Source organism: Neofelis nebulosa, chromosome 14 (assembly GCF_028018385.1).
Source record: "Neofelis nebulosa isolate mNeoNeb1 chromosome 14, mNeoNeb1.pri, whole genome shotgun sequence".
Classification (NCBI taxonomy): Eukaryota; Metazoa; Chordata; class Mammalia; order Carnivora; family Felidae; genus Neofelis; species Neofelis nebulosa.
Window position 1 is genome coordinate 34,305,966 of NC_080795.1, and position 15,147 is coordinate 34,321,112.

Consider the following 15,147-nt stretch of genomic DNA (forward strand, 5'->3'; position numbering starts at 1 on the left):
TCTCTTTTCTAGTTTTCTCTTGGTGACAGTCTTAGTGTTTACTTTTGACCTCTAATCTCTGGCTGTGATCAGTTATAAAGAGCCCACAAGCTTGTTTCTTTGATCTGGTTTCCTTGGGGTTTACTCATTAGGGATAAGTTACCTGCATGATTGAAGTTCAGATGACACATTCTGTAAACATTCACAGACACTATTTACTAACATGTCTGTTTCTTGCCAGTGGCTGTCAAATTATTTTCTTTATGGCAACCTTGAACAAGTGCCAAGAGATAACTTGACTTAACTGTTATAAAATATTTTGAATAGATTCTCAATATATAGATTTTTAAGAGATTAAATAGGTCCTCTTAAAGGTTTACCAAACAATAGAAAGCAATCTACATTAATACATTTTTGTTCTGGATCTCTTAGAGCACAGTATAAATTTTCACTTGCCTTTGCCTATTATCTTATGATAAAAGCCCTTACACAAATTGATGGAGCTTTTTCTTAATCTGTTACAACATTTAAAGAGGTAATCTTTTCAGGCAAATGAAAACTAATCTAAAGCAAAGGTGGCAATTCCAATATCAACCTAGTATGATTTAAGTCAAAACTCATTAAATGTAATAAAAAATTATTTTATAGAATACTTTGTTATATAATCCAAAATGGAAATATAACCATGGACATATTTGATAAAAGAGTATGAAAGTATTTCAACTGAAAATAGTTAGAAATAATTAAAAAAAATTTTTTAAGTTTTTATTTATTTTGAGAGAGAGAGAGCACAAATGGGGAAGGGACAGAGAGAGAGGGGGAGAGAGAGAATCCCAAGCAGGCTCCACACTTTCAGCATGGAGCCCCTCAGCACTGTCAGCATGGCACCTCATGTGAGGCTTGAACTCACGAACCACAAGATCACAGCTAAAGCCAAAATCAAGAGTTGAACACTTAACTGACTGAGCCACCCAGGCTCTCCTATAATAAAACTTTTAAAGCAACATAATTAAAATGGAGTTTATATAAAGAATAAAAAATTTATAAGGTTTCTTTCTCAGACTGCCACCTGGAAGTTAATAACAAAAGGATAACTAAAAAGAATTTACCATATGGAAATTTAAAAAAAATCTTAAGTAGTTGTTAGATGAAAGAGGAAATCAAACTATAACAACAGACTATTTAGAAATAGAAGGAAACAAGAAGACTATACATGGTCCTATCTTTAATAGAGGAAAATTTCTGGCTTTACATGCTTTTATTTTTTAAAGAAGAAAAATCAAATATAAATGAAATAGAGTTTCAACAAAATAAAATTGAAGAATAGGAAGAAAAAATAAAGATATGATGATAATAGCAGATTCTATCTGTGTATGAGCCATCATGTGTCAGGCACAATTTAATGTAGTTTCTATGTGATGCTCATCTAATCTTTATAATTTGCTGTGACATATGTACTATTATCATCCATTATCATCTGCATTGTGTAGATGAGAAAATTTAGGCATAGGAAGTTAAGTAGCTTGTCCAGAGTGACTCAATTGGTAACTGGCAGAAACAGAATTGAGCCTGGGCTGTCTGCTCCAGAGACATGCTCTCCAGGCTATATTGTGTACTTTGCTGTATGTCCTCTAAGCACCAAAAGTAAGGGACTTGGAAAGTTTTAAAACCACCACTAAATGAATAAATTAAATGACAAGATGATTCTTTGCAAGTTCAACAAAACATAGGCAAATCTTGCCAACACCATGCATAGAATATTAGTAATGAGACAGAGATTATAAGCATAGATCCAAAAAAAAATTAACAATTGTAAGTTAATACTCAATAAAACTTATTACACTGGAACATCTGGATTAAAGGAAGATTTTGGGGGGAAGCTTTAAATTAGCAAAGTTGACTCAAAGAGGCAGGAAGCCTGAAGAGACTAGAACCATGGAAGGAATGGTATAGTCCAAAGAGCCACTCCTCACAAGAGAACCAGGCCAAGACAGTTTCATACATAAATTCTACCAAACCTGTAAGGAATAAATTTAAACCTAAGAGAATCAAGTAAAAAAATATTAGAAATCAGTGAGAGTTCAGAAAGGTGGTCAGATACAACATAAAATTAAAAAATCAGTAACTTCTCAGTAGCCAGCAATAACCAATTGAAGAAATTATAGCAGATACAATATCACAGTTCATAATGCAATAAAAAATAAGCATGAATTCAGAGAGTTCTAGGATCTTTAGTGAGGGAAAACTACAAAATTGTACTGAGGGACAAAGAAGGAAACTTGTTTAAATGGAGAGCTATACCATGATTCTAGATAGGCAGATGTCATAATGATGTAATATATAAAAATTATCCCAGAATTAAGCAATTCTAATCAAAATTGCAATGGAACCCAGATAAAATGATTTTTAAAATTTCCTAGTGGGAAAAATGAATCCAAGAAATTTTTGAGGGGGAGAAAAAAAGAAATGAAGGGGAGTTTTGTTTTAGCAGATATTAAAATTTATTTTAATGCTGTATTAATTAGAGGCACCTGGGTCACTCAGTTAATCATCTGACTTCTGCTCAGGTCATGATCTCATGGTTCGTGGGATGGAGCCTTGAATTGGGCTCTGTGCAGACAGCCTGAACCCTGCTTGAAATTCTCTCTCCTTCTCTCTCTGCCCCTCCCCACCACATGCTTGATCTCTTTCTCTCAAAATAAATAAACTGTAAAAAAAGGTGTATTAATTAATATTACAGAACTAGTACATGACAGTGGAACAAAACAAGTCTTGAAATAGAGCCTAGGGTGTACTTGAACTTAATATAGAGATGTGATAGAGATGACATTTTAGGGAAAGGGGTTGTTACAGCTGCTAAACTAGACAAGAACTGAATTTGTATTCCTAAAATCATACCTATATATGTTAGGACACTATTTTTTTTTAAGATTTGATTTGATTTATTTTATTTTAATATTTATTTGATTTTGAAAGAGAGAGACAGAGTAGGGGAGGGGCAGAGAGAGAGGGAGACAGAGAATCTGAAGCAGGCTCCAGGCTCTGAGCTGTGAACACAGAGCCTGACACGGGGCTTGAACCCACGAACCGTGGGATCATGACCTGAGCTGAAGTCAGATGCTTAACCAACTGAGCCACCCAGGTGAATTTTTAAGTAATCTCTACACCCAACATGGGGCTTGAACTCACAATCCTGAGATCAAGAGTCACATGCTCCACCACTGAGGCAGCCAGGTGCCCCTGTTAGCATACTATTTTGTATAGAATATAGACAAACTGCTGAAATAGACACCCCCCAAAAAACGTACATTTACCAAAATAGGTGTTTACTTCTTTTTCATGTTGCAAGTGTAGAATGTGTCTAACTTAGGTTCTATCCTAAACGCAAAAAGAACAATTAAGAATTAATATAAAAAGAATATCCCAGCATAAAAATTAGTATGTTCATTACAGTGTTTTATAAGAGCAAAGCATTGGATGTTTATTGGTTGTGGGAGAATATCCATACAGTGGAATATTTAGCCATTCACATGATGTTATATATTCAGGTCCATAATCCCTTATCCCTACACCATTGGGGCCAAATATTCATATATTTTGCTACAGAAATGTGAGAATTTTATATGCGACTTTGCACCATGTTTCTGTGGCCAAATGTATGAATATTCATATTCAGTAGTATGAATAAAAGCTATAAATAACCTCATATCAGTTGAGGTCAGGTTTTGCTGCCAAATGAGTTTGCTATAAGTGAATGAACTTTTGTTTTTTAGGGCTTTATGGATTTATCTAAATATTTATTCAGCAAAATGATATACAGTATTTAAGTAGAAAAGAGTATGTTATAAAATATGAATATAAACTCCAGTTTTATAAATATATATAGAGAGAGACATTTTTCACTCTTGTTACACAGAAAAGTACTTAGAGTGATAGTTGCCAAATATTAACATTAGTTCTCTAGTGGTTATTATGGGTTTAATCTTTGTGTTTGCCTTAGATTTTGAATTTTTTTAAAACAAGCTCTATTGGTTTTATTATGAGCAAAGATAAAATTTTCTATTTTGAGAAAAAAGTTACCTTTCAGTTTTTTCAAATTTTCTTTTTAGTGATAAAATGTTTCCAGCGTTTGGTTTTGGAGCTCAGATACCTCCTCAGTGGCAGGTGAGAGGAAATCCTATTTTAAATATTTCCCTCCAACAAAAGCAAAACAGGGTCTAATGAGTCCTTTCATCTTTTGACAGGTTTCGCATGAATTTCCAATGAACTTTAATCCATCCAATCCCTACTGCAACGGTAAGCTAAAAAGTTAACAGGAAGATTTTACACAGAAAGCCTCACTAGTGTTTGTTACTTGTTGTTTTCTTGTGATTCAATACTACTCAAATTCCCTTCCTCATTTTCTTTTCGTGACATATTTAACATTCTGTTGTATAAAGTGGAAGAATTACACCAGGTTGTTGGTTCAAGTGGTAAAGATAATAATGGTGCAAATCTATTATGAAGATGATTGTTGGCTAAGTTCTACCTTGAGAGGTTCAATAGAAAAACAAGATTCTCAGTCTTGAGAACAGATCAATATTCGTAATCATATTATTTTTTTTTTTTTTTTTTTTTTTTAAATTTTTTTTTTTAACATTTATTTATTTTTGAGACAGAGAGAGACAGAGCATGAACGAGGGAGGGGCAGAGAGAGAGGGAGACACAGAATCTGAAACAGGCTCCAGGCTCTGAGCGGTCAGCACAGAGCCCGACGCGGGGCTCGAACTCACGGACCGCGAGATCGTGACCTGAGCCGAAGTCGGATGCTTAACCGACTGAGCCACCCAGGCGCCCCAAGTAATCATATTATTTTCACATACAGGTTGGTTTTAAAACAAACCTTTAATAAAACAAGTAATCCAATATACAGATTTGTGAAGCTTTTCTCAGAGTAGCAGTCACTCTCTACAAGGAAAACATGTCCAGCATCAAATTACTTGTTACTCAGATTACATCTGAGTGGGCTAACAACGGAACAAAGAATTAAGCTCCCACAGTGGCTCTCCTCTACATAGACAGCAGAAAACCAACATCTGTTTCATTTCATTTTCTTCTTTATACCTCAAATATCCAAGTCTTTCCTCCTTTTTACCCCAGTGAACAATCCACCTAAAATTCCAAATGTCCCACAATATGATACAAGTCTGAACTGTTTGTAGGAGGAAAAGGAGGTAGGGAAAGAAGCATATAATTGTAGCTAATAAGCTAATTTTCTGCAAAGGGTCCTTTTGACAATTACAGAATATTTAGATTTCTAACAGAAGAGGGCGTTCTTTCCTTATCTTCAGTTTTCATGAACAATATTCATAGAGCAGAAGACCATGAACATTTTGTTGGGAATAGTTTGTATTAGGGTTTTCTTGTTTTTTTCTAGGACACATTTTCCATACTAATTCAGTGTTCCTTTGATGTACTTTCAGTGGCTGGTTGTGACCTTTTTATCCCTAGCCATTTGAAATCGGGAATAGCAATTCTTGTCAAGAACTGTGTTTCGTGCTTATGATGAAATTGGAACAATTTTTGGAATTTGGTGTTAATTGGGTTTTATTTCTTGCCAATAAATATGGATGACTTACATCATGTGAAAGTTCATTTTAGAAGTTCATTTACTCTGAGTAAAATGAACCCATCTTTGGGCTGTCACCAAGCATAGCTTTTCTATTTTTGGTTTATAGTCTGAAAAAAATAATCCATTTGGTTTTAGACAGAGGACATACTGTACTGAAAAAAAATACGCCTTATTTTAAAGCAAGGGAGTTGAATTCCCTTTTCTTGATTAATCATTGAACTTAGGTGCCCAGAAATAATGTCTTGCTTGTTCCTTTAATGCAAAGGAAGGATTTTGGCATAATTTAATTTTAGTGGAGGAACTGAAGGCAATGGATATTTGTGAAGAAATTTAATTAACAGCTTATATATCTTCAGATTGAAAAGCAAACTGAAATGATAAAAATGAAAAAGAATATTGCTGTGAGGACTCAAATTTTCTATAGCATGTATCATTGCAGTAAGATCCTGCTGCTGGCCTATGTTAATATTATTTTTGTTAGCACTGAACTGACTGACCACTAGTTACAGCTTCACCTTGTGCATGTAAAGTCACCTGTACATATGAATTAGTCACTTTCTCAAAGGATGTTCATGAGACTTATTCCTAACTTCAAAGTGACTAATAGGAGCTAATTAGAACTCTTAAATGTTAAGAGGAGAGCACTGGTCTTGTGAAGCTTTTAAATCAAGTATATACTTCTTTTCCTTGTTGATCTCTGTTCTGTTGGACATTTTTAATAGAACTTTTAAAAATTATTTATTATTTTTTTGACAGAGAGGGAGAGAGAGAGAGTGCGAGCAGGGGAGGGGCAGAGAGAGAGGGAGACACAGAATTTGAAGCGGGCTCCAGGCTCCGAGCTGTCAGCACAGACCCCAATGCAGAGCTTGAACTCATGAGCCATGAGATCATGACCTGAGCCAAAGTCGGAGGTTTAACTGACTGAGCCACCCAGGCACCCCCTGTTGGACATTTTTAAAGCAAGACACCTGTTTTAGTTTACATGTAAAATTTTTTCAGGCAGATTTCCTTAATGATCTCACCAAGTATAGTGGGGGAATTTCTTGAGGATTTCTAGTATCTTACCTGCATCCTTGACACTCTAATGTTAGGGGTAGATTCAACAGGCATGTATGTCACATGAAAACTTCATCAGGAGTGTTTTTACCAGGAATGCCATTCAAATTCCACTAAGTTGTGCTGTTATAATAACCAATCTCTCAGTAATTTATAATAATAATAGTTTATTTCTTGCTCACTTTATATATCCCTTTACATGTGGCTAGTCTGCTCGGTATTTCTTCTCTTTCTGGGACTCAGAACCTTGACTGAGATGTTCTGCTCTCTTTGCAGAAGGAAAGAGCAAGATTGTTGGTGAAAATAGGCAGTGGTTCTTAACATATCTACTTAGACATGAATGTCATGTCCATCTACATGCGTGGTCAAAGCTAGTCAAATGACCCTGCCCTGTCTTCTACTATGCAACATCTCGGCAGGCCTGGGCGATACTGCATCAACAAACACATTAGTATTTCTGCAGCAAAATGTAAAACGCAAGCTGGAAATGAGTTTTTAGAACTATACAGTTTATCATACCATGATTAATCTTTAAATTACTGAATAAACCCTTGACTAGAATTAACATTAGGATTATAGCCGTCTGAGTCCAGAGAATCTTTGGCCATCTATGCAAAAGTTTTTCCATTTTAATCAATAACTTGTACTTATGCCTTATCGTCAGTTGTATGATACAGCACCTTTTTCATTCTTTTTCATTAGAGTTTTAGTCCTAAAACAACAAAAATTAGGCAATATAACAGTCCTACTATAGATTAATGAATAACTTGGCTGAGATGAAAATAAATGCCTTTGGTTGGAGGAGGGAAGCATTTAGGTTTTTGCAATAGAGCATAACTAAGAAGTTTTGTAATATATGGCTGAAGAGAAACTCTTGAATATAGAATTTTTAACTATTTAAAGCAATATAGTGTGTGTGTGTGTGTATATATATATATATATATACATATATATAATTATACATGTATATTAATTAAATTAACAGGTGTAGTGAACAATGAACAATTAAATTGTGCTTGACAATTTTTAATACTGCTTTTCTTGGCCTAGGAATCCAAGGCATTGTAGAGGCATATCGGGCCTGCCTTCCTCAGATAAAACTCTATGGACCAACTAATTTTTCTCCAATCATAAATCATGTGGCCAGGTTTGCTGCTGCAGCAACACAACAACAGACAGCTTCTGTAAGTATCGTAGTGCCAGGGGACAGGGAGAATATGGGTTGGTAGTTGCCTTTGGTGCCGAGATCCATCAAGATACAAAGAGCATGAAATAATAAGATAGCTGTCCTTGGTTTCGGAGTAACATCTGTTATTTTTAAATTAGTGATCATTAAAAGCAGGACAACAAAAAAATAACCCTTATACTCATGAGTCTTTTTTCTTCCATTTGAATTAATTTTCTAAGATAGGTTCTACTAAAAAGAAATGGCTAATACCTACCTTTTCAAAGGTAGACTTAACAAATTAAGGCTTGAGGAAATTTACTGTTTCAGTTAGTGATGAAGAATTACTTACTGTCCTAAAAGGGTCTGAATTAGACAACCATTATCTGTTGGATTTTGATACCAAATCTCTCTTAGTTTCATTATACCCAAAAGTAAGGCAGGGTTAACTACCTCATACAACTGCTGAAAAGTGAAATAATATAATTCATATAAAGTTCACAGTGCCTAGGGCAGAGTGAACACTTAGCACGTGATTGCTCTGTTATAAAACTTATTTCCATTCTAGACTTAAATGATCCAAAAGATGGGGTAGCAACTTTATGTAACATTTTACCATTCCCTAAAAATGTTTATCAGAGATGACAGTATTGAGAGAAATATTCCTCCCCAAACCATATCCATTTTTCAAAAAGTGCACTTTAGTTTGATAAACAATTCTGCTTCTTTCATATTTGACCTTTTAGAAACAGAGTTGCCACTTACTCTCTTGATCGATACTTTAACATATTTAATACTTATGTTACATCAAAGTGTTTATTCCAATGCTCACTAAAAGTTTAATGTCTGACATTTAGATGTCTTGCTTCTGTATATTTATACCAACTGTATTTTGTGGTCTGTTGCATTTTTAATGAACCTACAATTTTTGTATAAATAAATTTCCTTGTCATTAGAGAGTCTTAGAATATTTTATGTAGATGGTATCCTAGGTAGAGACTGGAAAGGAAAATGAATAAGAAAGAGACTGAAAGACTCATCAAGCTGGAGATGTTTTTAACTGTTGCTTTTATTGTTTGGGAGCTCAACCTGTGCTCAGTGGATATAATTTTCTTTTTTGGCAGCAATATTTTGTGCTCTTAATCATTACTGATGGTGTGATAACAGACCTTGATGAGACCAGACAAGCTATAGTTAATGCTGCCAAGCTTCCTATGTCCATCATCATTGTTGGAGTGGGAGGTGCTGACTTCAGTGCCATGGAGTTTCTGGATGGTGACGGTGGAAGTCTGCGGTCCCCATCAGGCGAGGTAGCCATCCGAGATATTGTCCAGTTTGTGCCTTTCAGACAGTTCCAGAATGTGAGTACCACTCCTCCTTATTCTTCATATACACTAAGGAGTTTGACCACAGACCGTCACCAATCCATAACCAAATGGTTGTTGTGGGAGTCTGGGGTTAGAGGATGTATGTGTGGATTTTTGGTTTGAAGAGTGCTGATTAGATTCAGCAGTTTTGCTTCAAGTTGTGTACTTGTGTGTTTCTTGCAGTCTATATGATAAATTGTTATAAGTGGTGTTGCTGTGAATGTTTTAATTTTATCTTTACCTATGTATGTAACAACAGAAAAATTCTGTGCAAGTATATGATGAATTTGTCAAACTGGAAGTTGACTTGATGAAAATCTCTCAGGACCCTGTTTTACCCAGTTTACTCCAATGGTAACGTCTTGTAAAACTGCAGCACAGAATCACAGCTGGGATATAGACGTTGATGTAAATAAGGCCCATCACCTGTGGGACCCCTCTTGTGGCCCTTTTAGAGCCACACCCACTTCCCTTGCACCTCCACCCTGCCTTAACCCCTGGCAACCACTAATCTGTTCTCCATTTCTATAATTTTGTCATTTCAAGAATGTTATAGAAATGTTGGGATTGGCTTTTTTTCACTCAGCATAGTATTATGCATTGTTGTTGCTTGTGTTTATTTTGATTGCTGAGGTGTATTCCATGGAATGTATTCCATTCCATCAGGTGTATTCCATGGTATAGGTATACCTATACCTATTCCATGAGGTATAGGTATAGGTATAGGTATACTGGTTTATTTAACATTCACTCATTGAAGGACATCTTTAATTGTTTCCAGATTTTGTCTATTATATGCCAACATGCTATAAACATTCATGTACAGGTGTTTGTGTGAACATGAGTTTTTATTTCTCTGGGATAAATACCCAGAAGTGCAGTTGCTGGGTCGTATGATTACTGCATGTTTAATTATGAAAGAAACTATGCTCTTTTACATTCCCACCAGCCAGTGGGTCAGTGTAGGGGGAGATGATTAAAAGCAGTAATGTTAGGGATCCTTGTGGTGATGAAACTGTTGTGTATCTTTTTTTTGTTGTTGTTTTGTTTTTTTTAGAGAGATAGGGTACAAGTGAACGAGGGGCGAGAGAGAAGGAGAGAGAGAATACTACCGGGGGAGGGGGGGGGAGAGAGAGAGAGAGAGAAAGAAAGATGGAGAGAAGTGGGATTCACCCGAAGCTGGACAGGAGCTCACCCCAAGCAGGGCTCGATTTCACCAGATGTAGGATTTGAACTCACGATCCGTGAGATCATGACCTGAGCCCCCGAGGCACCCAAAACCATTGTGTATCTCTATTGTGGTTATGGTTATACAGATCTACCCAGATGATAAAATTACACAGAATAATGCAAACACACATGCAAATGAACACATGTAAAATAAAACTGGTAAAATCTGAGTAAGGTCTGTGAAATGTACCATTACTAGTTTCCTGGTTTTGATATTACACTATAGTTATATAAGATATTGCCTTTGGAAGAAACTGGGTGAAGACTCTCTGTATTATTTTTGCAACTTCCTATGAATCTGTATTTCAAAATATAAAGTTAAAAAAATTAACACTAAGTAAATGAAAGACCCACATTTAAAAGCTAAGGAACAAAAAAAATTGTCAAATGCCAAAATGTTGGCACCAAAAAAGGACTTGATAAATGTTAGTGGGGGTAATAAAACACTCTTAAGTAACATTAGTTACTTAGCTTTATTCCATGCTTCATAGACCATTCCTAAGACAAGATACAGGCCTAGGAATTAGGAATTACTGTTTCTTACTGACTGGTGAGGTATTCCTAGTCTGTTATCAAAATGCCAGTACAAATTTGGTTACTAATAAAGTCACTTTGATTTTGTTTTTCATAAGGCTCCAAAAGAAGCGCTTGCTCAGTGTGTCTTGGCAGAGATCCCCCAGCAGGTGGTGGGCTACTTCAACACATACAAACTCCTTCCTCCCAAGAACCCAGCTAAGAAATGAAAGGAGCCATGGCTGCAGGAGCAGAATTCTTTTGTGCTGTATGGAGCAATGGATTCCTCTCCCACCCCAAATCATGAATCTGTTATTTTACATGCTTTTCATCCCTAGCATTTATGATGTAAACCTAGTTCTCTATGGATTATATCTATTTAAAGCATTCTTTTTATACTTTTTTTGGAGGAAAGTGCTAAGTTAATCTCTGCTCAATCAGTGCTGTGATTGCTAGTGACTTGCAGTGACACTATCAGGATTAGAAACTCGCGTGAGAAGAGCTGATTTGGTGGTTGTGGTTGTTTATTTACATATTGTGAAAATGCTGTTTTTTGAATGTTTGTCCCTAGAAAGAATGGAAAATTGCTAGGATGTGATTTACAGGTTGCTATACTTTGTTCTAGGCAATATATGTTTTATAAACCAATGTCCATACCTGATGACAAGAACTTCTTAAATTACATGATATTGAATTTGTTCCTATAACTGTATTCAATGCTTTTCCATGGGATAAAACTTCATTCACTTTTGCCTCAAAATTGCTGCACTTTAGACATTGCAGTTTACAAAACAGTATGCATTCGCTTAGGACTTCATAAATAATACTGAATCATTCGAAGGGAAGGTACATATTCAATTCTTAAAATGTACAATCAGTAGGTAAAAGGAACCTCATGTAAGTAAGCCATTTTTATTTGCCCTTCTGGATCTTTTATTTCTATTGTGGAATACTGTAAACATGGTCAGATTTGACCTTTTCATTTACTATGTGGGACATTCAGGATTCTGTATATGCATAGATGATAGTTTATCCTAGATTCAACATTATTAGAGTATTTTAATTGGAATTTTCTAAAATGGTTAGGACTGCTTTGTCCACGGAAGCTATGAGGACCAAACATATAAGAGGAAATTCAGAATTCCATTCCCTTTTAACTAACGAAATACTTTAGTTATTAAAAAAAGATAATTTTTATATTTTCCTTGCTAAGATCTCATACATTGATTTGTACATTTGTACAGATTCATTTAGACATTTGCTCCGTTTTTTTAGTAACATTTTAGTCTGATTTTTAAACTCATGGTAGTGGTCATGTATTAATCAAAATCAAATTTTGCATTTTAATAACGTGTTATTTCCTAAGTCCAGAATGTATGTATTCAGCATAAAACCTGTTGTAACTTAAAAAAAAAAATTCCCACTGCTGCTGCATTAGATTAGGGTGGACTTTACGTGCTTTTTTTTTTTTTTTTTAGAGTAGAATTATTTTTTTCTCTGTTTTTTACCCTTTAGAACATATTCAGACATTTTCAGAATAGATTCAGTAACATTTTATTAAAGGACCTGTGTGCCAAGTACTATGCATATTCATATGTTGGCCAATCATCTCTAACAATTTAATGTTAAAAATTGTGTGTTTATCATATGTCCTTAAGTGGATGCACCCGGTGCCTTGCTGACATGCCTTTCCTTACTGAAACTTGCATCGCAGCTCATATCTCTCGTTCTCTGAAATGTCGAAGGGAGATGAGCTCTCAGCCATGAAGAACTTTGGCTTCTCAGAAGTCGCATGTTGTCAAGGTCAGGCTAAGAGGAGACCTGCTTGTGCTTGTGGTTGCCTAACTCACGCGAGCAGTTCCTGCCTTCCCACTTAGCTAGCTAGCGTCTGCATACGTGCTGTTAACTTGAAGGTGCCTAACTAATAGGCTGTTACTCTATGGCATATCTCAGTTGACAAATCATTTTAGCATTAGTTAAGTGAGAAAAAAACTGATAATTCTTCCAGTAGTTTGGAGCCTTTGTTGTCTCAGATGTCCTGATTTCAGTTCTCTTTGTGTGCTTGGAAACAGCATATATATATTGCTGTGGTTTTCAGGATTTTTTTTTTTTTGAAGCCTTAAAAAAAATGATATACACACATCCTCAGTGTATGGTGAAACAGATAGAAGTGGAGCTTCTCTACGATGGAGCAGGGTCCAGGGTCCCTCTCACTGGTCCTCCTCCTCCCTCCCCTTAACCAGCTGCTGGCAGCCCTGAGTCACCAGCACTGGGCACCTGGGAACCACTGGTCGTGAGCATTCATTGTTTTCATTAGCCGAACACTGGTACTTCTGTCACCACTGTCTGATTTGGTCTTCATAATTTTATATGCTGGTTTTAACCAGAATCATTCCAATTTTTAAATTACTTTTTAAAAATTCATTCTTGATCAGGTTCATCAGTAGATGCTATTATTCATAGGAACTATGATTCCAGCAAATGAGGAGAATTGATGCCTTTTTGCAGTTCTGAATAAAAGCATTTACAGTTTCTAAATTATCATGTGGTAAAATTCTTACTATTTCACCATTTCACCTCATCACATACTGATTCAATATTGTTTTGTATAAAAATAGTCCTTTTCCCTATTGTGCCACCATGCACTGCACTGTCACCAGTTCTTAAAATGCATTAAAAAAAATAACCAAGTTGACTTTCCCGTCTCATATGATCATCTGTCTTACAAACACGTATTGGGGTGACAGTGCCCTGGGCAAACGTAATATTTCTCACTATGCCTGCACTGAGAAAATAATATATACCAATTAGCATGGTTATGTCACCTTGTGCTTTGAATTGAAATTTTTAAGATCATAAAATTTCAAAGTCAGATCAGGGATTTACAACTGTTCATTTTGGTAGTGCCTTAGGCACCCTTTCCAGAAAAAGTTCTGGGCCCCATTGCTGTTTATGCTTTATTTGACATATTTTGCCTTTTTCATTTTATAAATTTCCAGGAAACCCATCTTCAATAAATTTCTTCTAGTCTCTTTCTGTGTGCAGTTGATAGTCATGGGAGTGACACTTAAGGGAAGCCAGAGGTTTGGTTATGATTGGCAAGAGACTATCTTGTGCTTTAATGATGTTGTACTTGATAATAAGTGTATAAGTTACTAATGTATGAATTCATGTTAAATATATCTTCCATTTGAATTCCCTTTGGATAAAGTTATTTCTTGATGTGATTCAATAATAGTGCCTTGTTTTCATTTATTCTTTCTCTAAATTGTTATCAAAACCAGTAGAAAAATTAGAAATAAAGCGAATATAGTATTTAGGGTGGCCTGTATTCATGTATTGCTGCACTGAGCAGTTTGGGGCTTTTTATTATTTTATAGGAGTTATTCATTTAAAATATAATGAATGTATTGAAGATACATTTCTGGGTGCAAGGGATAGGTTCTCAGCTTATAGCTGGATGGCCTAAACAATATGGTGCTCACATTGAATCAGTTGTGTTAAGCAGGGCAGTATACCCACCTTACTTTTTTGTTTTTTGTTTTTTGTTTTAATTGCTTCTGTTATGTTGCAGTCATCGGGCAGGGCCTTGGGGATACAGTGGTGACCTAGGGGCTGCAGCTGCTGCCTTCATAGAAATAATGGACTGGGGGAGAGAGAAAACATTAAATGAGTAATTACAGAAACATGAGATCAGTGTATGATGTAACATATTGTAGCAGGAGACTTGACCCGTCCATCTGGCAAAGAGCAGTTCCCTGAGGATGTGCCGTTTAAGCTAAGACCAGCTAACGTTAGCTGGGTGAAGAGGGTTAAAAGCATTTATATGGGGTTAGGTCAACAGCAAGTTTAGACTTTTAGGAATGGAAAGAACTTAAGGTGTGCTGAAATATAAAATGTGGGTGGGAAAGTGGTAGGAGGGAGGAGAGATAAAATGGAGTGGTTGGTGTTGTTTACATCCTGCAAGACCTCAGGGGCATGCAAGAGAGTTCGGGCTTAGACTAAAGTTACTGGGATGCCACTGAATCAACTTACACAAAAGAATGATGTGATCAGGCTCATGTTTTTGAAAAACTGGAGGGCTTCAGATTTTAGGTTAGATGATGGATGCCTATTGCCAATGGCTTTGCCTTCCTGAGGCCTTGAGGAGGGAGTCAGTGGTGGTTACCTTCTGGTAGAAACTCAGCTGTCTGGTCACTTGCTAAGTGCTTGATTTTAGGTTAGTT

The 15,147-nt window shown here is 35.9% G+C and overlaps 1 protein-coding gene across 4 annotated transcripts in view; it reads left to right on the top strand.

Moving 5' to 3' along the window:
• CPNE3 (copine 3) overlaps positions 1–14,148 on the top strand; it is a 49,526-nt gene extending 35,378 nt beyond the window's left edge. For all 4 annotated transcript variants that reach the window (XM_058698484.1, XM_058698487.1, XM_058698485.1 and 1 more), the window contains 5 exons: positions 4,089–4,143; positions 4,224–4,275; positions 7,697–7,830; positions 8,936–9,172; positions 11,041–14,148. In XM_058698484.1, coding sequence (XP_058554467.1) covers positions 4,089–4,143; positions 4,224–4,275; positions 7,697–7,830; positions 8,936–9,172; positions 11,041–11,151 — 589 coding nt within the window. In that variant the 3' untranslated portion in view covers positions 11,152–14,148. The remainder of the gene's footprint in view (positions 1–4,088; positions 4,144–4,223; positions 4,276–7,696; positions 7,831–8,935; positions 9,173–11,040) is intronic.
• Positions 14,149–15,147: the final 999 nt, after the last annotated feature.